The sequence below is a fragment of the Aethalodelphis obliquidens genome, unplaced genomic scaffold, assembly GCF_003676395.1.
Source record: "Aethalodelphis obliquidens isolate GAN/ISIS:26980383/991018 unplaced genomic scaffold, ASM367639v1 scaffold2, whole genome shotgun sequence".
Lineage (NCBI taxonomy): Eukaryota > Metazoa > Chordata > Mammalia > Artiodactyla > Delphinidae > Aethalodelphis > Aethalodelphis obliquidens.
In genome coordinates, this window is record NW_020837946.1 from 6,705,563 (window position 1) to 6,731,977 (window position 26,415).

At 44.4% G+C, this 26,415-nt stretch overlaps 1 protein-coding gene and 1 non-coding gene across 4 annotated transcripts in view; both read right to left on the reverse strand.

Annotated features, from left to right (window-relative positions):
• Positions 1-2,103: 2,103 nt before the first annotated feature.
• Positions 2,104-26,415, reverse strand: part of ATG16L1 (autophagy related 16 like 1) — a 46,183-nt gene continuing 21,871 nt past the window's right edge. For all 3 annotated transcript variants that reach the window (XM_027118144.1, XM_027118135.1, XM_027118152.1), the window contains 8 exons: positions 22,067-22,137; positions 21,310-21,381; positions 8,060-8,180; positions 7,688-7,793; positions 5,607-5,756; positions 5,416-5,463; positions 4,471-4,572; positions 2,104-3,656 (listed from right to left, as the gene is read on the reverse strand). In XM_027118144.1, coding sequence (XP_026973945.1) covers positions 3,563-3,656; positions 4,471-4,572; positions 5,416-5,463; positions 5,607-5,756; positions 7,688-7,793; positions 8,060-8,180; positions 21,310-21,381; positions 22,067-22,137 — 764 coding nt within the window. In that variant the 3' untranslated portion in view covers positions 2,104-3,562. The remainder of the gene's footprint in view (positions 3,657-4,470; positions 4,573-5,415; positions 5,464-5,606; positions 5,757-7,687; positions 7,794-8,059; positions 8,181-21,309; positions 21,382-22,066; positions 22,138-26,415) is intronic.
• On the reverse strand, positions 10,358-10,600 carry LOC113605288 (small Cajal body-specific RNA 6). The gene has a single exon (XR_003427141.1).

The window sequence follows — 26,415 nt, forward strand, 5'->3', positions numbered from 1 at the left end:
AGTGTCTGAAGAGTCCACCATGGCCAGAGCACAGACAGGATGCGAGAAGCGTCTGGAGTGAACACAGGGGAGAGTTCAGCAGCACAGATGGAAACCAGGGTTCCCTGAGGTGAGAGAATCCGATTCTGCCGAGGTGAGGGAGGCAAGAATCACTTTCTGGATCAGAGTCCAATCTTTCACTGGCACGTACCACACATCCTACGTGTTTCTACACAATCTATGCAAATACAGATATATTTCACTTTATTCAAGATTCCCAAAGCTTACTGGCTTGAAAATTTGGGATTTCTAGTGAGAATGAGCCTTACAGTAAGACACAAGAGAAAAGACGCAGTGGAATAAAGACAAACACGGGCAGCTCGTCCTCGCCCCCGAAGAGGCACTTCCCGCTGGCTCACGTGGAGGGCTGGATGGGGCACCAATGCCCACCTGGGGGCCAGGACTCCAGAACAGTCTCTTGCTTCGCTGGGAAACTTCCCCCCATTTGTGAAATGGGATACACTTCAGATCTGACAGAATTTGAGCGCCATAGCTTCCTTATTACTATCCAAGACATCTATCTCATAAAAACAAACATTTGTGGCTTCTGCAGCCTGGCAAGCAGTCCTGCACGAGGTTTCATCACTGCCACCCTTCTCTCCCGGTGCTGCACCCAGGCGGCGAGCTTCAGGTCTACATTTCAAATTGTCAGATTCCCCAAGATCACGATTGATCACGGTTGTGCTATAGATGTGAAGACACACAGTAGCTCTGCACACCTTGGTACACTCCAAACCCTGGAATTTCTCAACAAACACACCCCTGGGGCCTGGGCTGGCCCCTCCCAGCTGAGAGCAGCTTCATCCACTTGCTCCAGTGTCCCCACAAAATATCCTGTGTGCTGTGATGTGAAAGGTGCATCGGGGCTTCACAAGATAAAGGTAAAAGTGAATGTGTGCACAGTATGTGCTATAATAAGGCACAGAACTTGATATATCACACTATTTGGGGAAACAACCTAGGAAATATAAATTTTAAAAGTCTTTAATTCTCAGCCTGAGATATGCTAACGTCTGGATCAAAGCCCACAGCACTTGCAGGGGAGCACGCTAGCTCTAACCAGTCGGGATCCATCTGGGAAATTAAAAACCCCCATGCCCACCTCCCACCCTGACCAATGAAACCAGCAGCACTGGAGGAGGGTCCCAGATGATCCGAGAAAAAGAGAATGAAGACCATGAGCTGGCTGGAAGCATGTTCCACATGTGGTTCCAATGGAAGCCATGTTCCACATGTGGTTCCAATGGAAGCCACACCTGTAACCCAGCCTTGGCAGTCAGGTGACCTGAAGAAAGCTTTACAGTATGGATGGATCTCAAACTGAAACATCTTTGTTAAGAGCAGAGAGCAGTCCTGCTTCCCTCCAAGGTCAAAAAAAAAAAAAAAACCCCAGGATAATCAGAGGCTATGACAATGTCTACTTTCAGCCTTTTTGAAGAATGAGACTTACCTCCTTGAAGGTGACTGCAACAGGATCCCCACCTTCCGCTTTTTGGAGATTGCTGGCTGCCTCTGAGACTCCAGATCATGATGGAATCCTGACTCAAGTTGCTGGGCTATCTGGTAATGGGCTGGACAGGGGTCCTTGGGGGTGGGGGTGGGATACATCAGGGAGACCCTAATTTGTTATGGCACACGGCCGCTTGCTAGATATCTAAGCTGCTACGAATAAATCACTCTTCAATGAGGAAATTCATGCCCCTTCAGCAAAGAAGAGGCCTGGCGGCTGGGAGACACATACAGTTCACTATCAATCCTGTGAACAAAGTCTGCAGCGCAGGGACAGGAAGCTCGTACTGCTGCAGCGTGGAGCAGACCGCACAGCTGCCGAAATTCCGAAGAGACCCTTTTCTGGTTCCGGTTAAGATTTGCAAACGACGTGAAACCGAACGCTGATGTTTACAGACAGTAATACCTTGGGCTTAAATGATGAACAATAAGGAAAGGCACGGGGACAGTATTAACCATCATTTACAAATGAATGAATACCAGGAAAACAAATGAAAAAAACCAGCTTTTCGCCCTTAAGGATAAAGAAGAATAAAATAACTACCAAGAGGCATGGAGTGTGAAAAGTACATAACAGATTTCTTTTTTATTTACAATCAAGTTCTGTTGGGCAACATAATTAAATAAATAAAAGACATGCCCTGGCCTGTGAATTTCAACTCCCCTCAGCACGAGTTCCCTGAACAGCAAACTGAAAAGGGGAGGCGAGGGCAGGGGAAAGGCGAGAACAGAGCCGCCAACACCATCAGAGGGAGCGCGCAGCCCGTCCTCGCCCTGCTCTAGCCCTCGCTCCCACAGATGTCCAGAGAACAAGTCTGGAAGGAAGAAAATTAAAGTGCGAATGAGTAAGTGATAAAAATATTGGTGTTTCAGTCACTCAAGGAACTAGAATTTTATAAACGAGTAAGATGGTAAAGATAAACGTTTAAAAAAAAAATGCATAGGCCAGTTTCTTCCCGGCCTTACTCGCAAGTCCCGAAATCGAAAGACGGCATTCCCATGCTTCCTGGAATGGGCTTCCTGCACTAAAGCACCGAGGGGGTATTGCACATAGGCTTGGCAAAGGGGCAGCGACCCGGAACTACTGGCTCCAGGGTAATACACTGGAGGCCTCCAATCCCACACCACCGGCAACTGTAACCCCAGCACAGCCGGGAAGAAGGGGGCGGCCCACCTTCTGAGAAGCTACAGATGATCCGGGAATACAGTCTTTATTCCTGCAGCTCACCCGCTTCTCTGGAAAAAGGGTTGTGCACTTCTTCTCCTACCCACTGCCAATTTTTTTTTTTTTAAACCAAATTGAGATTTATTCCTTGACCAAGAGATAGATATGTAGAACTGGGGGGGAGGGGAGGGAGGAAGGAGTTTTGAAGAACAGTTGCTTTCTAAGAACAGTTTAGGAGACCTAAGGAAATTCCAACTGTGATCAGGTGAGATCAGAGTAAGAGCCTCGTAGTAAAGACACAGGCCAGCAGGGGGACCACAGTCCCACCGTCCCCGTGGGCTACCTGAGGGCAGGGGCAATCCCACCTGGGTTTCTGTTAATCCATGATTAAAGCAAGTTCCCCGGGAAAATGACCCCAAGGTGACAGGACCTTCATCAGGCCAGAACCGACTTTGGAAGGACGGGAGAAAGCACAGGGGAGAAGCAACACCCGGTGCAGGGGGCGTCTGCGGCACCGCTGCCCAGGGAAGAAGCCCGCAGGTGCCTGCCCTCCCCCCACTGAGGTATGCAAGATCAGAGCCAGTAGTGTTTCCCACTTGAATCAAGGCAAGAACCTGAACCTCTGCTGAGCGACCGCAGCATCAGGTTTTTCTCAGTGTTACTCTTTCAGGCCACGGGACCTCAGCCACGACCCTCGGGAGCCCTGCTCCAAGGCAGGCTACTGCGCCCCACGGCTCGAGCTCTTCTCTGGAGGTCAAAGCCACAGTCCAGGCGCCACCTGCCAGGACAGAGCCGTGGGGCCCGCGTGCCCCTCCAGCTTCTGATCCGCTCTCTCCTGACGAGGTGCCCTCAGTACTCTGACCACAGCACAGCTTTGCTTCCTTTGTCCACGCTGACGACATGGGAGCCGGCAGGCGACCAGGCCACGGCGTTGATCGCTGAGCTTCAAAGGGAGAGGTCGGAACACGGGTGAGACATTCGTGGGCCGAGCGCAGGGCTCCCTCGCCATCAGGGCGTCAGGCTTGTCCCAGCGCCCGTTTTACTCGCCGGTGTGGCTCCCACGCACAGACAGGCACTTAGAGAGCGAAAGAACTTGGAGGAACCCTGCCTTGATTCTAGGAGGTAGTTTGGAATGAAAGGAATCAGGCCTTATCAAGTCTACCCTAAGGGAGTAGCTCTGAGTTAAGCAAAGAGCCTCTGACGAGCACCTCAGGGCAACTGGCTGAGGAGCGGGGAGGCACCACCACAGCGAGGACGCTGAGGGGTGGTCCCAGGGGGCCCTGGGCCTGGGTTCTAAGAGCAGCTGGGCTTGGGGGACACAACAAAGCCGAGAGGAAAAGGGGCCTGGATGAAACTAAAAAGCACGTGAAAATCGGCATTTACAAGCAGTCGATTTCCTGAGGAAAGGGGCTTAGAAGGGGGAGAAGGGGAGCCAGAGAGGAAGGAGAGCGGTGAGGGGCAAGAGCAAGACAGGAGACGCCACATGACGAGAGACAGAACGCGGGGCTCTAACCTTCTCCAGTGGCCATACCCTAACTGCTCTAGCTGGAACGGTCTGAAATGTAACTAAGCAGGACGCTGCTGTCTGCTGTCCGGGGAGAAGGGCCCCAGCTTCCCTCCACTAACCTGGCTCACAGTAGAGCGCGTGAGTGGACACTGCCCTCGTGGGGTCGACTCGGGTCCACGCCCGAAGAGGACGTGACCCCTGGGATGGAGTCACAGGCCTGCTCACCACCTCAGAGGGGCTGACATCTTACCTGTGATGCTTTGAAAGGACCTTCTCCACTTTCCCGGAGAGCACGCTCCAGATGTAGAGGGAGCCCTCGGCCGATCCTGCTGCCACGTAACTGCCGTCAGGGCTGCAGGACACATGAGACAAGAAACGGCGTCTACCACCCACCCCCAACTCAGCGTCTTCCCGGACCCCTCCCCAGGAAGTCATGTTTACGCTTCACTTACGAGTCAAACACGTGACCATTCCCGTGTACCCAGAAACCAGAAGATGCTCTTCACAACTGCTTTGGCCAAAGCCGCTTCACCCTATCATCTGGCCTCACCAGCTAATGAAAAATGGTGCCGCTGCATTACTTCTTGGGGCCACAAGTCCCTAAGCATCTCTCAGACTCAAACATAGCACATAGGGAGGTCAAAGTCAACCCCCAAATGGTGAAGGGTTTCTTTCAGTTGATGGACTGCCTCATTATATGGTGCAGTGAAAGCAGAAAAGGAAGCATCGACTGTAGAGAAGCTTCTCCACGACATTGGCACTGACCATGGCAATGTATTTGGGAGAACAGCCATGCGTGGAAGGGAGAACAGGAAAGGGAAACCACCCCCTCTCCAGAGAGCCTATGCTGCTCTGTTCCAGGGGACACCACCCTTCCCAAAAAGCTCTCGAAGAGTTCTCATGTAAATGAGTAAAGAGAGGGGAACCTGATATACCCAGAACAAACCAACTAGCCATTATTAGTTTTTGAATTGGGACAGTTTCACGCTATCACAGAAGGGACACTTTAGAAAGGAAGGAAACAGTGACAGTGACCTCTAGGACTGAACGTGCAGCTTCGTTCCTGGACACCTGCGCATGCGGAGGCACCATACAGATGTAGCTCGTTTCCCCAGTGGGAAGATGCCTCTGCTCTAACCTCTGTGGTGAACCACGCTGGGGGCGCGGGCGCGACGGGAGGAGCACCACCACTAACCTGAACACAACTCTCGTCCAGTCGGAGCCGCACTTGAAGCCCGGCGCGCTGCAACAGATGACAGGGCACCGTTACCCCCAAAGTCCATGCAAACTTGGGATGTGGGGGCAAGTCAGGCTTCTGGCCTTCTCACAACCCTCTGAAAAATCAGCAAGACTCAAATGAAACCCAACCAGAGTGTCTTCAGTTACCTGAATGTCTGTCTGACGGCATTTATTCGTAGGTCAATAATTTTTAGCAGGTCATCTCGGGAGCAGCTGAGGAGTTCAGTTCTTTCTGGGTTTAAGTCCAGGGCAGTAATCTTTCCCAAGAGCTCCATCTCTCGGACAATACTCTCTGATCTAGGAAAAAGATGGAAAGTCTGAGAAAACCTAACACAGAAAGGTCAGAACTTCCCCATTTCAACCAGGATGGCATGCCACGGAGAAAAGGAGGAAGGAGAAAAGGCAACTGAACTAGAATACAATACTCTTCAAGGACGGTGAAAATGCTCCCACGCCCACACAAATAATCTCAGCCCTGGCTTTTATTATTTTCCCAGCAATAGATTCTATCAGGAGCTGTGAGTACTAGAACTCTAAAACTGGTAAGGATTAATTTCCTTGCCTGTTTCTGAAATGATACAGTAATTGCCAACCAGAGCTTCTGATCAGCATGAACTAAGCAGGGCTACTATTTAATTAGTATTACTTCAATTTTATCATTTCAACTTATCCAAAGGGACGTAAACCGCTTTAGCAGGCCTGGGCTGCCTTATATGGACAAATGTGTGGGCTCTCCAGGATTCCTGTCGTACAAAGTAAAGCTCGGGGACCCTCCAACTCATCCCGGTGACTCCAGATGTGGAACCGGGGCACCCTGGCAACCCCTTCTCCTTCCTTTTCTTCTCCCAGCTCTCCTCTGGGCCGCGGTCCCCACCCAGGTCTGTGCTCAGCAGTCCTGGGCTGGGCCCTGTTGGTGATACAGCCAAAGGAGGTGCAGACCCTTCTGCACTCATTCATTCTGTTGTAAACTTTCGATGAAATGATTTCCCACCTCAAACCATAACCAATTAAGAGAGTTTATCTTACTGTTGCTGCTCCACCTCCCTGGGACTTGGGGTCTTCATCTGTCAAATTAGGGGGGAGACCAGGAGGAGCCTTCTAACATCCAGCTTAGCTCTAAAATTCCTTACTCCCGGTTCAAATTTCTGCCAACCAGTACACCTGAAACTAATCACCAATTACCTACCTCCTAACCAACTGTCCTCAACCTAACAGGACTCCTGTCCCTTCTACTGCCCCCACCTTGGCCCACCAACAGGACTCCAGCTTTCTTCCCCTTTCTGCCACTCCTCCCTCCTTGGGCAGCTCCCTGTACTGCCCTCCTGTTGCTTCACAGGTGGGCTCTGACTAATCCACTCTCATGTCTTCAAAGTCCTCCTGTGAGGACGTCTCGTTTTTTCTCCCAGCCAACCTCTCAAAACTTTGGTTTTTCCAAATGTCTATTAGAAACCTCAAATTTATGTCCTTTTCTGAACATGTTCACTGCATCCTCTTCCTAAATCTGTCATTTATTCTGCATCTTGCTTTACTTCTCTCCTTCCTCACCCTCCACATCCAACTTGTAACAAACCCCATCCAAATCCCCCCTCCACTGCCTTGAGTTCAGATCCTCAATGCTTTACTGATTTCCCGCTCCCCAGTACACCCTTTAAAACTGCCACCAATGTAATCTACCACACTCTCATGAAGCAATCCTTTCCTAAACACCCAACTTATGAGATCAAGTCATCTACCAATGGCGTCCAAAGCCCACAGCAATCTGACCCCAACCCACCCTACTGGTCTCATCTGCCCTCGCCTGACCTGCCAGACTGCCCTGTTCTGGCCTGGAATGTCCCTCAGTGGCTCTTCTGCAACGTGAAGCCTACTCACTTCTCAAGACTCATCTTGACAGACGGTCTCTAACATCCTTGGACAAGGGCTCCTGGCCCTACTTCAACACACCCTGCAGACTTGTGTATCTGTCTTCTCGATTACACTTGAAACCACCTAACAACCTCGTTGTTCATCTGTTTGTAAGTACATAGGGCATGCTCAGAGGTGACTGTTGAATGTGACCGTCTACTTCAGGGTAAAGAATATCAAACTGGGAAGATAATGTGGACTGGAGCTCATTTCTGCCATTTCCAGGGACTTTAAAAACACAACCCACACACAAGACACCACCACAGTTCTGCCACATACAGACCCTCCCATCTGCCTCCCCACCAAGCTCCTGGGTGTTTTACCGGATGTCCCAGAAACGAATTTTCTTGTCAAAATGTCCACTCATCACACACTGCTCTGTGCAGACAATATCATTGCAGCTGGATCCGGCAAATACCGTCTTTATGCCTGAAAGACAACCGAACACGAATAATCAAGCAGAGGCTCCTCTGCGGCTATGCACGCAACACTGCTGCACTCTCACCCTAAGTAATCAGAACTACTTATTTAAATGAAGCTTCAAACTTGAAAAATAGTCACTACGTCAGCGCCACTCAACGTGAGACTGGAATTTCAAGGTTTATCACACTAAATGCAGGCTTTAACGTGGAAACAAACACCTCTGAGGTTAATATCTAATCGTTCATAGACACAGAGAGACTGAATTTCCTCACAGACTTTGCTGCGTAGATCCCAGAGTTTGAGGGTCCGGTCGTGACTTCCAGAAACAATACGCGCATTGTCCAGCAGGAACTTGGCAGACAGCACTTTGCCGCTGTGTCCCGTGAGTGTATGCTAAGGGAGAGAACACAACCAGGGTAAACCTCCAGGGCGCCACACTGGGAGAGTCAGCGGCAAACTGCCAGGGAGCCAGCTTCTCCAAACACCCTGAGATCTGGTCAGGAACACGCAGAGAGAAAAGGAGGAACAGCTCAGGGAAAACACCCAGAAAGCCTGTCTTTGGGTATTGCCCGGGGTGAGGTCTCAAGAGGAAGAGGATAAACCTCCCACTGCCAATAAAACTAAAAAAAAAAAGGTAATGAAAAAATAAATGAAAGATCCAACACCACAGCACAAACTTCACATGACCACGCCCTCAAAATAAGGGAGGAGCAGGCAGAGGACCTGAACAGACATTTTTCCAGAGAAGATATACAGATGGCCAATGGACACATGAAAAGATGCTCAGTATCACTGGTCATCAGGGAAATGCCAATCAAAACCACACCTGTCAGAACTGCACACCTGTCAGAACTGCTATTATCAAAAAGACAACAAGTAACAAGTGTTGGTGACGATGTGGAGAAAAGGGAATCCTCGTACATTGCTGGTGGAAAAGTAAGTTGGTTGAAGCCACTATAGAAAACAACATGAAGGGTCCTCAAAAAATTAAAAATAGAAACCCCATACGATCCAGCAATTCTACTTCTGGGTATTTTTCCAAAAAAAACCCCAAACCACTAATTTGAAAAGATATATGCCTCCCTATTTTCATTGTACCATTAAGCACAACAGTCAAGATATGGAAGCAACCTAAGCGTCCAATGATAGACGAATGGATAAAGACACGGTACATATATACAGTGGAATATAAGTCATAAAAAAAGAATGAAATCTTGCCCTCTATGACAGCATGGATGAATGTAGAGGGTATTATGCTAAGTGAAATGAGTCAGACAGAGAAACACAAATACCATATGATTTTACTTATACGTGGAATCTAAAAAACAAATCAACACCTTACAGAACAGAAAGAGACTCACAGAGAACAAGGTGGTGGTTGTGTGGGGTGGGAGTGGGGGTCTGAGTGAAAAAGGTGAGAGATGAAGAGGTACAAGCTACCAGCTACAAAACGGTCACGGGGATAAAGGTACATACAGCACGGGGAGTACAGTTAATACTGTAGTAACTTTGGTGACAGGTATAACTAGACTTACCATGGTGATCATTTGGTAATGTACAGAAATAACAAATCACTATGTCGCGCACCTGGAACTAACATAGTGTTGTAGGTCAATTCTACTTCAATTTAAAAAAAAGGATATACAAAAACTGTATAATAAAGTACTCAGTAAAGGCTCTACTACAGAAAGTATACAGAACACAAATAGGATATCTGTATTTAGTCTTATTAGCCAATGAAATGGAAAAGAACAATGTATATACTAACGGTATCTATTTAATATTATTAGATTTGTGCTGCCACGTTAATCTTACATGTTATAGAAAAATAACATGTTTGTCTTCTCCCAAGTGTTTAAAAACTACATGTAGACATTTCCTGAATCTGTATTCTTTATTGAGGCTTGTCACATCTTAAGCTGTTAATTATACAACTTAAAAGGGGCGGGGGACAATCAGAGGACCTTCTTGAAATAAGCTCTATTACAGATACCGGTCTGTATGGCTCTTGCAATTTTCTGTAAGTCTGAATTATATCAAATTATAAAATTTTTAAATCTTGGATTTTACTAATGTCTCAGAAAGTCAGTCTCCTATTTAAAGTCAGAATAGACAGGTTCACCAGAGGCATAATTTATCAATATAAAAGGAAACATCAGGGGCTTCCCTGGTGGCACAGTGGTTAAGAATCTGCCTGCCAACGCAAGGGACACGGGTTCGAGCCCTGGCCCGGGAAGATCCCACATGCCGCGGAGCAACTAAGCCTGTGCGCCGCAACTACTAAGCCTGCGCTCTAGAGCCCACGAGCCACAACTACTGAGCCCATGTGCCACAACTACTGAAGCCCGCGTGCCTAGAGCCCGTGCTCCACAACAAGAGAAGCCATGACAATGAGAAGCCCGCACACCGCAATGAAGAGTAGCCCCTGCTCACTGCAACTAGAGAAAGTCTGCACGCAGCAATGAGGACCCAACACAGCTTAAAAAAAAAAAAGATTCTTAAAAAACTAAAAGGAAACATCAGGACTCTTTCAATAAACAATTAAAACTCCTAGGGGTTTTTCAATCAGAGGTCTCAGCTTGAAATGTCAGATCATAACCACAGACACCAGCATTCCCAACAATCAAATCTTTTCGTGACTAGCTGTGAGATGCCAACCATGGCGTCTTTCCTGGGCTGCCAAGCAACGCAGAACTGGGTCATAACCGAACGTCAGTGCCCTCTGCCCGCCACAGCACTACTGGAGCCCAATGGGAGAGAGGCAGCTGGGGATGGTGAGGATGCCGCACTTTCCCTACTTTTCAATATGGATCAACATATTCATGTGTGGAAACTTCAAAGGCTCAGAAAATATACAGGTATTCACTAATGATTTCTTTGTAATTTTTAAATAAATAAATAAATAAATTTATGGAACAGCATCTGGAACAGCATCTTACAATCGCTGCCAGCCAGGTGGCAGCTGTGCTGTGGCTGTGTGACAACCTCCCACTGATCCTTCTGGAAAGATCAAAAAAGTTCCAGCAACAAAGTTTATGCTAAATACAGTATAGGAATAATGCTCAGTATAAATCATTCAATCTGCACAAACCATGGGGAGAGACCAAAAACTTGTGTAGGTACTTCTACTTCACCAAAAAATTCAGTTTTGTGTACATGCACCGTTTTCTTTCTTACTATTATTGTAAAAGTAAAATCATGTTTCGCAAACATAGGGAGGAAAAGACACTGCCCGCAAATGGGCGATGCAAATGTCCTCGTTTTGCTTACTCTAAATGCACGTTAATATTCTCATATAGTTCACATGAAAACACCCCTACAAATTTATCCACCGCACTTTTAACTTCATAGCACAAGCAGTTTTTCATGTGACAGGAAAATACACGGGCTTTGGGGTCACGCTGTTTGGCGCCTGAACACCCTGGCTCTCTAATGTCTGTAAAAGACTAACATCTTCCTCACTCTGTTTAGGAGGGTGACCCACGCACCAGGCCCATGGCTGACTGCATTCTTTCTCTTCCTTTCTGCACCACCCTCCTTAAGAGTTTCTGTAATTACTCTATAATAGCTAAACAGTCTCCAAGCAATGAGATTACAACCTAATAGAAATTTCCTTGGCTAGCAGACACCTACATCCCTTTGAAAGTTTCACGATCACAAATGATGCTGCAGTGAACATCTATGAGTACATGGCTTTCCCCTGACTTACTTCCTGGAATGAAACTGCTGGATTAATGGAATAAAGGAAAGGAATGTTTTTATTTCCTGGCTTTTCACATGTGTTACCTTGCTTTTAAAAAAGTCTGGATTTCTGTTTATTTTGTTCTTGGTGGAAACCCAGCCTGACCGGCCCTGCCTGGGGCTGAGTAGTTTCATCTCCATGCTCTCAGTGGTATGGAATTCAGCCTCCTGCAAGCATTCACTTTTATCACGTAAAAACTGATTATTAAGTCATTTTAAGTGGATCAGATTTATTTTAAATTCTTTTACCCATTCGGTGTTCTTGAATTTATTCTTAATAGTTAATATTTAACTTCTAACACTACTTTAAGGCTTTTATCTTCCTCTTTAAGAGACGGGGCATGGGTTTTGATGTCACAGCAGCCCCGAGTCCCCGAATGGGAAGGCTTAGAGCTCTCTTCCCTCAGGCTCTGCACAGGCTCCCTGGTGCTGCAGGGCAGACCCTAAGGGCCACCCACCATGTAGCAGCTACCATTAACACCAACCAAAGACAAGTGACCTCAGAAAAATGCAGAACTTGATAAGGTTTCTGAAATAAAAACCATCATCTGAAAGCAAGTCCTCACTGAGGCCACTTCTCCACACCAGCACTACAGACGTGAGCAGGATGGGTTCTTCAGCCCAGTTCCTCAGTTTTGCAGTAATCTTTTAGATTTTTTTTTTTTAATTTTTAAAAAAATTTATTTTATTTATTTATTTTTGGCTGTGCTGGGTCTTCGTTGCTGTACGCGGGCTTTCTCTAGTTGCGGAGAGCGGGGGCTACTCTTTGTTGCAGTGTGAGGGCTTCTCACTGTGGTGGATTCTCTTGTTGCAGAGCACGAGGTCTAGGCACGTGGGCTTCAGTAGTTGTGGCACATGGGCTTCAGTAGTTGTGGCTCGAAGGCTCTAGAGCACAGGCTCAGTATTTGTGGCACACGGGCTTAGTTGCTCTGCGGCACGCGGGATCTTCCCGGACCAGGGCTCAAACCCGTGTCCCCTGCATTGGCAGGCGGATTCGTAACCACTGCACCACCAGGGAAGCCCCTACATTTTTAAGAGAGTCGAAAACATCCTGTAATGAAAGAAGTCCTCTGGAATGGGCCCCTTTCAACACGAGACTATTTCTAGGACCCTTTACTAAACGGATTTAAAGCAAGCACTTGACCAGCCACTCCTGCATTCTGGTCTCACCCAACACCACCCACCTCAAGTTGAGGAGACAATGACCAGGGCTTGGATCTTGAGTTTCAGAACATGGAGATGCCCATCTATGTCCTCCAACATCCTCTGTAAACGAGGGTCTCGGTAGAAGCCAGAGCCTCCTAGATAGGGAGCCTACTTACATCCTGGGCCCTGGTAAGGGTTCATGCGGTTTCTGTGGGAATGGAGAACCTGTTAAAAGGGCCTCCTGATCTCCTTCACACACTTACCAAGTGATAGCACACAGCTGTGAGCAGACCAGAGGTCCTCTGAGCCAGCTGGTTCAGCAAAGGAGGCTACAGCCCTGGCACCAGCCCCTGGCTCGTCAGCACCCACAGCTTGGTGCTCCAGCACCCTCTCCAGTGAGACTCAGCCCACCTTTGCAAACCAGCTCACTTGGAAACAGTTACCAACATTATGACCTCTATCATCCAGGTCTATCTCCGCCTCCAGGGCCTTCTTACTTCAGGCCTAAAAGCTGACGCTTACCTGTTGAGAACTCTTCTAACTCTTCTACTAATTAAAAATATCATCCTGTTAGGAACCAACATGGTGGAGCAGAAGGACGTGCTCTCACTCCCTCTTGCGAGAACAACAGAATCACAACTAGCTGCTGGACAGTCATTGACAGAAAGACACTGGAACTCACCAAAAAAGGTACCCCACATCCAAATACAAAGGAGAAGCCACAATGAGACGGTAGGAAGGGAACAATCACAGTAAAATCAAGTCCCATAACTGCTGGGGGGGTGACTCACAGACTGGAGAACACTTATACCACAGAAGTCCACCCACTGGAGTGAAGGTTCTGAGCCCCACGTCAGGTTCCCAACTGGGGGTCTGGCAACGGGAGGAGGAATTCCTAGAGAACCAGACTTTGAAGGCTAGCAGGATTTGACTGCAGGACTTTGACAGCACTGGGGAAAACAGAGACTCCACTCCTGGAGGGCACACACAAAGTAGTGAGCGCATCAGGACCCAGGGGAAGGAGCAGAGACCCCAGGGGAGACTGAACCAGACCCACCTGCTAGTGTTGGAGGGTCTCCTGCAGAGGCGGAGGTGGCTGTGGCTCACCGTGCGGACAAGGACACTGGCAGCAGAAGTTTTGGGAAGTGCTCCTTGGCGTGAGCCCTCCCAGAGTCTGCCATTAGCCCCACCAAAGAGCCCAGGTAGGCTCCAGAGCTGGGTCGCCTTAGGCCAAACAACCAACAGGGAACCCAGCCCCACCCATCAGCATTCAAGCGGATTAAAGTTATACTGAGCTCTGCCCACCAGGGCAACAGTCAGCTCTACCCACCACCAGTCCCTCCCATCAGGAAACTTGCACAAGCCTCTTAGACAGCCTCATCCACCAGAGGGCAGACAGCAGAAGCAAGAACTACAATCCTGCAGCCTGTGGAACAAAAACCACATTCACAGAAAGATAGACAAGGTGAAAAGGCAGAGGACTATGTACCAGATGAAGGAACAAGATAAAACCCCAGAAAAACAATTAAATGAAGTGGAGATAGGCAACCTTCCAGAAAAAGAATTCAGAATAATGACAGTGAAGATGATCCAGGACCTCGAAAAAGAATGGAGGCAAAGATCAAGAAGATGCAAGAGGGGGCTTCCCTGGAGGCGCAGTGGTTGAGAGTCCGCCTGCCGATGCAGGGGACGCGGGTTCGTGCCCTGATCCGGGAAGATCCCACATGCCGCGGGGCAGCTGGGCCCATGAGCCATGGCCGCTGAGCCTGTGCGTATGGAGCCTGTGCTCCGCAATGGGAGAGGCCACAGCAGTGAGAGGCCCGCGTACCGCAAAAAAAAAAACAAAAAAGAAGATGCAAGAAATGTTTAACAAAGACCTAGAAGAATTAAAGAACAAACAGAGATAAACAATACAATAACTGAAATGAAAACTACACTAAAAGGAATCAATAGCAGAAGAACTGAGGCAGAAGAACTGAGGCAGAAGAATGGATATGTGACCTGGAAGACAGAATGGTAGAATTCACTGCTGCAGAACAGAATAAAGAAAAAAAAATGAAAAGAAATGAAGACAGCCTAAGAGACCTCTGGGACAACATTAAATGCAAAACATTAGCATTATAGGGGTCCCAGAAGGAGAAGAGAGAGAGAAAGGACCTGAGAAAATATTTGAAGAGACTATAGTTGAAAACTTCCCTAACATGGGAAAGGAAATAGCCACCCAAGTCCAGGAAGCACAGAGTGCCAGGCAGGATAAACCCAAGGAGAAACACGCTAAGACACATAGTAATCAAACTGACAAAAATTAAAGAAAAAGAAAACTTATTGAAAGCAGCAAGGGAAAAATGACAAATAACATACAAGCGAATTCCCATAAGGTTAAGAGCTGATTTCTCAGCAGAAACTCTACAAGCGAGAAGGGAGTAGCATGATATACTCAAAGTGATGAAAGGGAAGAACCTACAACCAAGGTTACTCTACCCAGCAAGGATCTCATTCAGATTCGATTGAGAAATCAAAAGCTTTACAGACAAGCAAAAGCTACGAGAATTCAGCACCACCAAACCAGCTCTACAACAAATGCTAAAGGAACTTAACTCTAAGTGGGAAACACAAGAGAAGAAAAGGACCTACAAAAACAAACCCAAAACAATTAAGAAAATGTTCACAGGAACATACATATCAATAATTACCTTAAACGTAAATTGATTAAATGCTCCAACCAAAAGACACAGGCTAGCTGAATGGGTACAAAAACAAGACCCATCTATATGCTGTCTACAAGAGACCCACTTCAGACCTAGGGACACATACAGACTGAAAGTGATGGGATGGAAAAAGATATTCCATGCAAAAGGAAATCAAAAGAAAGCTGGAGTAGCAATACTCATATCAGATAAAATAGACTTTAAAATAAAGGATGTTACAAGAGACAAGGAAGGACACTACATATTGATCAAGGGATCAATCCAAGAAGAAGATATAACAATTATAAATATATATGCACCCAACATAGGAGCACCTCAATACATAAAGCAACTGCTAACAGCTATAAAACAGGAAATCGACAGTAACAAAATAATAGTGGGGGACTTCAACACCTCACTTACACCAATGGACAGATCATCCAAAGTGAAAATAAGTAAAGAAACAGAAGCTTTAAATGACACAATAGACCAGATAGATTTAATTGTTATTCATAGGATATTCCATCCAAAAACAGCAGATTACACTTTCTTCTCAAGTGCGCAAGGAACATTCTCCAGGATAGATCACATCTTCGGTCACAAATCAAGCCTCAGTAAATTTAAGAAGACTGAAATCATATCAAGCACCTTTTCTGACCACAACGCTATGAGATTAGAAATCAATTACAGGGAAAAAAATGTAAAAAACACAAACACATAGAGGCTAAACAATACATTACTAAATAACCAAGAGATCACTGAAGAAATCAAAGAGGAAATCAAAATACACCTAGAGACAAATGACAATGAAAACACGATGATCCAAAACCTACGGGATGCAGCAAAAGCAGTTCTAAGAGGGAAGTTTATAGCTATACAAGCCTACATCAAGAAATAAGAAAAATCTCAAAGAAACACTCTAACGTTACACCTAAAGGAACTAGAGAAAGAAGAACAAACAAAACCCAAAGTTAGCAGAAGGAAAGAAATCATAAAGATCAGAGCAGAAATAAATGAAATAGAAACAAAGAAAACAATAGCAAAGATCAATAAAACTAAAAGCTGGTTCTTTGAGAAGATAAACAAAATTGATAAACCATTAGCCAGACTCATCAAGAAAAGAGGGAGAGGACTCAAATCAATAAAATTAGAAATGAAAAAGGAGAAGTTACAGCAGACGCACCAGAAATACAAAGTATCCTAAGAGACTACTACAAGCAACTCTATGCCAATAAAATGGACAACATGGAAGAAATGGACAAATTCTTAGAAAGGTATAACCTGCCAAGACTGAAACAGGAAGTAATAGAAAATATGAACAGACCAATCACAAGTAATGAAATTGAAACTGTGATTAACAGTCTTCCAACAAACAAAAGTCCAGGACCAGGTGGCTTCACAGGTGAATTCTATCAAACATTTAGAGAAGAGCTAACACCCATCCTTCTCAAACTCTTCCAAAAAATTGCAGAGGAAGGAACACTCCCAAACTCATTCTGTGAGGCCACCATCACCCTGATACCAAAACCAGACAAAGATATTACTAAAAAAGAAAATTACAGACCAATATCACTGATGAATAGAGATGCAAAAATCCTCAACAAAATACTAGCAAACAGAATCCAACAACACATTAAAAGGATCATACACCATGGTCAAGTGGGATTTATCCCAGGGATGCAAGGATTCTTCAATATACGTAAATCATTCAATGTGATAACCCCTATTAACAAACTGAAGAATAAAAACCATATGATCATCTCAATAGATGCAGAAAAAGCTTTTGACAAAATTCAACACCCATTTATGATAAAAACTCTCCAGAAAGTAGGCATAGAGGGAACCTACCTTAACAGAATAAAGGCTGTATACGACAAACCCACAGCAAACATCATTCTCAATGGTGAAAAACTGAAAGCATTTCCTCTAAGATCAGGAACAAGACAAGGACGTCCACTCTCACCACTATTATTCAATATAGTCTTGGAAGTCCTACCCACAGCAATCAGAGAAGAAAAAGAAATAAAAGGAATACATATTGGAAAAGAAAAAGTAAAACTGTCACTGTTTGCAGATGACATGATACTATACATAGAGAATCGCAAAGATGCCACCAGAAAACTACTAGAGCTAATCAATGAATTTGGTAAAGTTGCAGGATACAAAGTTAATGTACAGAAATCTCTTGCATTCCTATACACTAATGATGAAAAATCTGAAAGAGAAATTAAGGAAACACTCCCCTTTACCATTGCAACAAAAAGAATAAAATACCTAGGAATAAACCTACCTAGGGAGACAAAAGACCTATATGCAGAAAACTATAAGACACTGATGATAGAAATTAAAGATGATGCCAACAGATGGAGAGATATACCATGTTCTTGGATTGGAAGAATCAACATTGTGAAAATGACTATACTACCCAAAGCAACCTACAGATTCAATGCAATCCCTATCAAATTACCAATGGCATTATTTACGGAACTAGAACAAAAAATCTTAAAATTTGTATGGAGACACAAAAGACCCCGAATAGCCAAAGCAGTCTTGAGGGAAAAAAATGGAGCTGGAGGAATCAGACTCCCTGACTTCAGACTATACTGCAAAGCTACAGTAATCAAGACATATGGTACTCGCACAAAAACAGAAACATAGATCAATGGAACAAGATAGAAAGCCCAGAGATAAACCCACGCACCTATGGTCAACTAATCTACGGCAAAGGAGGCAAAGATATGCAATGGAAAAAAGACAGTCTCTTCAATAAATGGTGCTGGGAAAACTGGACAGCTACATGTAAAAGAATGAAATTAGAACACTCCCTAACACCATACACAAAAATAAACTCAAAATGGATTAGAGATCTAAACGGAAGACTGGTCACTATAAAACTCTTAGAGGAAAACATAGGAAGAACACTCTTTGACATAAATCACAGCAAGATCTGTTTTGATCCACCTCCTAATGGAAATAAAAACAAAAATAAACAAATGGGACCTAATGAAACTTCAAAGCTTTTGCACAGCAAAGGAAACCACAAACAAGACGAAGACAACCCTCAGAATGAGAAAATACTTGCAAATGAATCAACGGACAAAGGATTAATCTCCAAAATATATAAACAGCTCATGCAGCTCAATATTAAAAAAACCCAATCCAAAAATGGACAGAAGACGACCTAAACAGACATTTCTCCAAAGAAGACATACAGATGGCCAAGAAGCAAATGAAAGGCTGCTCAACATCACTAATCATTAGAGAAATGCACATCAATACTACAATGAGCTATCACCTCACACCAGTTAGAATGGGCATCATCAGAAAATCTACAAACAACGAATGCTGGAGAGGGTGTGGAGAAAAGGGAACCCTCCTGTAGTGTTCGTGGGAATGTAAATTGATACAGCCACTATGGAGAACAGTATGGAGGTTCCTTAAAAAACTAAAAATAGAATTACCATATGATCCAGCAATCCCACTACTGTGCATATACCCAGAGAAAACCATAATTCAAAAAGACACATGGGGCTTCCCTGGTGGCGCAGTGGTTGAGAGTCCACTTGCCGATGCAGGGGACACGGGTTCATGCCCCAGTCCGGGAAGATCCCACATGCCGCGGAGCGGTTGGGTCCATGAGCCATGGCCGTTGAGCCTGCGCGTCCGGAGCCTGTGCTCTGCAACGGGAGAGGCCACAACAGGGAGAGGCCCGTGTACCGCAAAAAGAAAAAAAAAAAAAGACACACGATGCACCCTAATGTTCACTGCAGCACTATGTACAATAGCCAGGTCATGGAAGCAACCTAAATGCCCATCGACAGACGAATGGATAAAAATGTGGTACATATATATAATGGAATATTACTCAACCATAAATGGGAACGAAATTGGGTCATTTGTAGAGACATGGATGGATCTAGAGACTGTCATACAGAATGAAGTAGTCAGAAAGAGAAAAACAAATATCGTACATTAACGCATATACATGGAAACTAGAAAAATGGTACAGATGAACCGGTTTGCAGGGCAGAAATTGAGACACAGATGTAGAGAACAAATGTATGGACACCAAGGGGGAAAGCGGTGGTGGGAGAGGTGGTGTGATGAGTTGGGCGATTGGAATTGACATGTATACACTGATGTGTATAAAACTGATGATTAATAAGGACGTGCTGTATAAAAAATAAAATTCAAAAATTAAAATAAAGAAATAAAATAAAATAGAAAAAAAAAAATCATCCCGCACTCAACTCCTTGCTTTACTCCTCAAAGGGCCTAAAATGTAAGGAATCCTGTATGTCACTCTTCACTAATTACACAGTTTTACTGTATCTCAGTCTAGAATAATCCAGGCCAACTGAACACAGGAAAGAGCACAGGACTCAATCCAAAGTCTCATCTTTCTATTTGTTAACTGTGTGACCTCGGGCAATTCTGTGGGTTTAGCTGAGCCTCAGTTTCCCCATCTACCTACCTCACCTGCATCCCCGAGGATTAAAAGCAGTAACATACATAATATACCTGACTACTGGGTCAAACACAGAAACCACTCAGGTAAAAGCCCCTTTCCTTTAGGAAAAATAATGACTGCAGAAGTATTCAACCCTGTCTTAAATTTCTGCTAAGCAACTGATGGGTACATAGAGAAGGCATGCCACAGGATGGACTGTAACACTGCCAGGAGAATAGTCTAGGCTGTTACATGGAACTTTTTCCATGCTTACGGTGCAGGACTATAGGGCTTCAACTGAGAACTCGTTCAAGCATTTGAACAGATGTGTACCATTGCTTAAGAGGAGTCCAGCCCTGCCCGCAGGCATCCACCTCCCTGTTCCTTCCTTGCAACAAGAACACCAGGGAGACCCTTCCGCTTTCAAAAGAGAACGTAATCTTTTGTCATCCTCACATCTCATGCTTTGCACATGGATCCTCTTTCAACTAAGAATCAAGAATTACCACCCTTTAGGTATTAGCTAGCATCTAACACTGGTCATTTTCCACACAGCTCCTTCAAGAAAATGGAAAGCCCAAGTGATAAGTGAACTGTGTGTTTCTAACTGTTCTTCTAGCTGCATCCCTGCACCATCGAATCAGACCATCAGAAACTACCTAATGGACCACTTCTATTGCAGCTCCCCACCTCCCTGTAGATTTATCTTTATGAAGTTCACCTTAACATCATGCTCTCTGCTTTTCATGTGGGTTGACACACAAGTTTGCGTCAAGCTTTTTTTTGCGGGTAAAATGCCTACCAATGTCAAGTAAATCCGCCATCTTATCTTTCAGTAGCCTTTATTTAATGAGCTCATGTGAAGCTTAAGGAGAAAAACATGTCTCTAAATTAAGCTATGTCTTCTGTTAGAACAAAAGTGATATAACCATCTAATTTTTGTCTTTGTCTTGGAATCCAAGCGTCTTCTTGGTAGGTTTGGGTTCAGATGCAGATTTCATCAACATCTGATCCCACTGTTCTTGCTTTCCCATACACCTGTTTCCTGGCTTTGAGTTGTTTTATCTCTCTCTTAAGTGTACCCACATATACTTCTATAGCCTACTTTCCAGTTCTACTTTGTGAGGTGATTTAGTCTTGGGGTGCTTAAGAAACACAGATTACACTCTGGTGCTAAAATAGCTGAAGATAAGCTAAAACTGACACCTACCAAAAATATTTAGTTTTTATGAACAGGAGTGTCCCAAGTCTTTCATGGAAACGTGATGGTTTCCTATTGCAAATATTCTGCAACTGAATATTGGACAACGTAAGAATGTAAAGTGGAAACATCTATTTTCCTAAGGAGGAAAGGAAAGGGCAGGGGCAATCAAGTATTGAGTTTCAGGACAACATACAATTCTTCTAATCAATCAACCTGCCATTTCCTACATCATGTGACCGGTAAGCAACCACGTGAAGTTTGGAGATTACATTAACTTTCCTCACTGGGTCTTACCCGTAACCGATAGTCATCCACAGTCCAGATGCGGCTTGCAAAATCATTTGACGCTGCTAAGAGGTAAGATCCCTACAGGAATAAAGGGGGAGGAGAAGAAATGTTAGCCAAAATAGAAGAACTCAGTTCACATGATACAAATTCCCCGATAATCAAGCCCAAGAAGGTTTAGATGCCTATAACTATACACCTGGGCTGAATACCGCTATAACCAGCATTCTGTTAATTTATCACTCCCCCTTAAGTTCAGACCTTCCTCCCAAGCCTGCTCGACCTCACCTGTAAGCTGTAGATACCTCCAGCTCAAAATGGAATTCCTCCTCCTGTGTTCACTCCTCACCACCTCCCACCTTCAGTAACAGCAAGTACTAATTCTCTGCACCTGTCCAAGTCCAAGAGCTCAGAACCACTGACTCTCCCCAGCCACACCTCCCAACTGCCCCCGTTGGAGACCTGCTTGTCTCTGGTGCTTCTCGCTAGACCCTCTCCTCTCCACCTGCACTGCCTTGGCCCAAACCGGGGCCTTTATCAAGTCTGGCGACTGCCTTGCTGGGGCATCCCAGACCTGTCCCCCTACCCAGTCTTCAACACGGCCGTGATCAGCACAGAATTTATAATCTACCTACATCCTTCTCTAACATTAAGACAGAAAATAGCAGAGAAACCAGATAAGTTTTTAAATTTCAAGAACGAGATGTTTAAAACTGTTTCTAAAAACCTCTAAACTCACCCATTTCCGTGGATATTAGGTACTTACAGCACTATCGAATTCAATGCTTGTAATTCCTGCATTACTGCCAGACAGGGAGCCCTTGAACTCACATTTGTCTGCATACAAACAAAGGTTAAGAAAGGAAGGTTTAAAAACAAACGATGGCAAATCCAACATATCAATTAAAATGAGGCACTTGAAACACAATGGAAGCCAGCTACATGGTCAAAAACAGCTTTCCTGCATCTTTACAGAATCAAGTAGCAGGACAAATGGAATAATGAGACCAAAATATCCGGCTGGTCAGTTCCAAGAGCAATGAATGTACAAGCGGGTGCAGAGCCCAGCATTTTCCTGTGGGTTCTTACGCTGTTCTTTTCAAGAAATTCAGTGTCATCAATTTCCTTTAAAAAAGGTAAGTGCAGGAATTTAAAAACATGTCAATTGACCCTAGAGACCGAGTTTGTTATTTCTCAGTAAAATTTTCTACTTTCCATAAATACATCTTTGGGTTTGATCAACTTAACTATCACTTTCGTAGAACCTGACCATTAGAATTTCAGAACCCAAGTAGGAAAAGAAATTTCTACTTACATAAACTGGCTGGTCCTCAGAATTCTAGTAAAGCTGGTTTGGAGTTTCGGTCACCTCTCTGTTCACTCTATATACGTGAGCCTAAGGTTCTGGCAATCCAATCGCCCGCCAGTGCTCCCCCCTCCCGGCTGCCAAGTCTCCTCCACCAAGAGGCCCGTGCATATACCCCCGGGCTGTTTTCAAACAGCTTTGGCCACCCGCAATGAAACTTTAAAGATGAGCGTATGAGTCTCAATGATGATGTGATTCAGCTTCCTTTTTAAAGGGTATCTTTTTTTTTCCTCTAAGAGTTTTATTTATTTATATCTTTATTGGAGTATAATTGCTTTACAATGGTGTGTTAGTTTCTGCTTTATAACAAAGCAAATCAGTTATACATATGTTCCCGTATCTCTTCCCTCTTGTGTCTCCCTCCCTCCCACCCTCCCTATCCCACCCCTCTAGGTGGTTACAAAGCACCGAGCTGATCTCCCTGTGCTATGTAGCTGCTTCCCACTAGCTATTTTACGTTTGGTAGTGTATATATGTCCATGCCACTCTCTCACTTTGTCACAGCTTACCCTTCCCCCTCCCCATATCCTCAAGTCCATTCTCTAGTAGGTCTGTGTCTTTATTCCTGTCTTACCCCTAGGTTCTTCATGACCTTTTTTTTCCCTTAAATTCCATATATGTGTTAGCATACGGTATTTGTCTTTCTCTTTCTGACTTACTTCACTCTGTATGACAGACTCTCTAGGTCCATCCACCTCACTACAAATAGCTCAATTTTGTTTCTTTTTATGGCTGAGTAATATTCCATTGTATATATGTGCCACATCTTCTTTATTCACTCATCCGATGATGGACACTTAGGTTGTTTCCATCTCCTGGCTATTGTAAATAGAGCTGCAGTGAACGTTTTGGTACATGACTCTTTTAAAGGGTATCTTAAGGATAACCTATATAGACAAGCCAGGAAAACAATTAGGGAATCATTCAAATCAAACTCATACAATAGGAGCACAGAATAGTATACATTTCAATTAACAGCCTTTTCTCTTAGGACTTCTAGATGCTAATAAATATAAATACTGGTTTGGGGACTTCCCTGGTGGTCCAGTGGTTAACACTCCACTCTCCCAATGCAGGGGCCTGGGTTCGATCCCTGGTCAGGGAACTAGATCCCTCATGCCATAGCTAAGAGTTCACATGCCACAGCGAAGATTCCACGTACCACAACCAAGACCCAGCACAGCCAAACAAATAAATAAACTTATATATATATAAAAAATACTGGTTTGGAGCTGTCAAATACATTTAGGGCCAGGACTATTAACCTGGTGGATGAACCCCTGAATTAATTTGCAAAATATGGCACATTTAATGCCTTTCCCTGGATCCTAGCTTTCATTAGATTTTCACAAGTCAAAAAAAGGCCAACACCTACTAATTTAGGACTTTATTTAGATTAGATCTTTATAGACAAAAATATTACTGCAAATTCTAAAAGATATCTCTTTGGCTTATGCCTAAAACACTGGTCTATTTGTTTGGCAGGTGACAAAGTGCCAAAATGTAAGAAATGATCAGTAAGTGCTAGTCTACACAAGAGATTGATCTGAAAAGACCAAAGATCTTATTAAAATCTCTTTTATTTAGAAGGCACTGGGGAGACTATGTCAAGAGCATTTATTAATTCCCAGCAGAGCTGCTGCTTTTGACAGAATAAGCAAAGACAGGTGCTCCTACTGGATGCAAAGTGGTGGTGGAAGGGTAAAAAAGAGGACCCCCGAACTATTTCATAAAAGGCCTCTTGGACTTGGTCTCTTCCAAGACTCAGTAAATATTAGCCAAGGGGGAAAAATTATAGGCCAAGTAAGCCATTTGTGAAGGAAAGATCCTATAATTAGTTATAGGATATATATATAGGACTGATATTTGTTCCTGAAAACTATAAAAAATGCTGCCAGACACTATGTTATTTCTGTAGACCTAGTAGAAATTTTTCATTTTATTAACACAAATTATGTCAGTATTAATGTTGGTTAGTGTTTACTTCCTCTTTAGCAGCAAAAAAGTAACACTATTACTAATCCCTGGTATCTTTAATTTTCTTATAGGTGTTTTTACTGACCAAGGAGTAAAACGAAAATATTTTTAGTCCTATCTGTATTTAATTGCAAGGCATAATCAAAACAGACTATCTGTGTAGATTTTTATCACAAAATCTCTGTTCTTTTTTTTTAAAATTACTTAATTTATTTTTGGCTGCACTGGGTCTTCGTTGCTGCATGTGGGCCTTCTCTAGCTGTGGCGAGCAGGCGCTACTCTTCGTTGTGGTGCGCAGGCTTCTCATTGCGGTAGCTTCTCTTGATGCGGAGCACGGGCTCTAGGCGCGCAGTCTCAGTAGTTGTGGTGCACGGGCTTAGTTGCTCCGCAGCGTGTGGGATCTTCCTGGACCAGGGCTCAAACCCGTGTCGCCGGCATTGGCAGGCGGACTCTTAACCACTGTGCTACCAGGGAAGCCCAAAATTTCTATTCTTATGATATGGTTTTATTATTGTTTTGTAAGTTTCAGCAATTACCATTCATAAGGTGTTTCTGGGTAAAACACAAATTTTGATGGGTTTCAAATAGCTCTAACTGCCAGGGATTTAAGTACTGAGTCATTTTCATGAAAATCAAAGGCCAGGGTAGACAAACTGGGTGCTTTATATGACAACGTGTTCCAGCAAAGGGATCAGTAGATTGCTCTTGCTCTAAATACATCAGCAGTAGTAACAAAGGGACTTTCCTGGGAAGCCCGTGCTCCGCAACAAGAGAAGTCACTGCAATGAGAAGCCCGCACACGGCAACAAAGAGTAGCCCCCGCTCTCCACAACTAGAGAAAGGCCGTGCACAGCAGCGAAGACCCAACGCAGCCAAAAATCAATCAATCAATCAATTTATATATATAAAAAAGTAGTAGTAACACACATGCTTCTTCAGCAGGTCTATAGCTCAGAGGAGGCTGTTTTGGAAAAAGCAAGGCATCTACAGTCTTAACACTCAAGCTCAGGTCCCAGGTTTCACGACTCCCTGTCCACGTAAATCAACCGTGTAAATCAAGTAGTGTCTCTGAGTTTTCACCTGTCAAACAGAGGTGATACCCACCTAAGGGCACAGGGCTATTGTGAGGATCAGAGGAAATAAAGTAGAGAAAGGTATGATGGTGCTATTTATTGTTGGAGGTGAGCATGTATGTGCTGCAAGTATGGAAACCGGACAAAGTGGTTCCTATAAAACCCTTCAGTCTATTCTTTGACCTTGCCTTACTATTATTATTTTTTGGCTGTGCTGTGTGGCTTGTGGGATCTTGATTCCCTGACTAGGGAATGAACTCAGGCCCTTGGCAGTGAAAGCCCAGAGTCCTAACCCCTGGACTTCCAGGGGAATTACCTGACCTTGCCTTACTAAATATACATGTATATTTAACTGAATATCAAAATGTTGAAAGTGGGCTATGCCCATGTTCAGAATTCTGGGAGAGGATTTCACTAACTCTCATTTCCTGTTTTAATGCCATCCCATTTTGAGTACTCTGAGATCATTCCTGAAACAATGTCTAATCAAAGAGACTTCAGTCTTGATTTTAGAATCCTTGTCCAATAAGCTATTTGTTAAATACATTTTCCTAGATGATACACCCCTCTGTTTATTCTCAAGCTTAGATACGATGTCAGTCATTTTTTGCTAGGCTATGGCCACTGGTATTATTAAATGCATAAACCATAGCTTGATATGTAATTTAATTGTAGAGTCCATGACTGTAAGATTTTTTA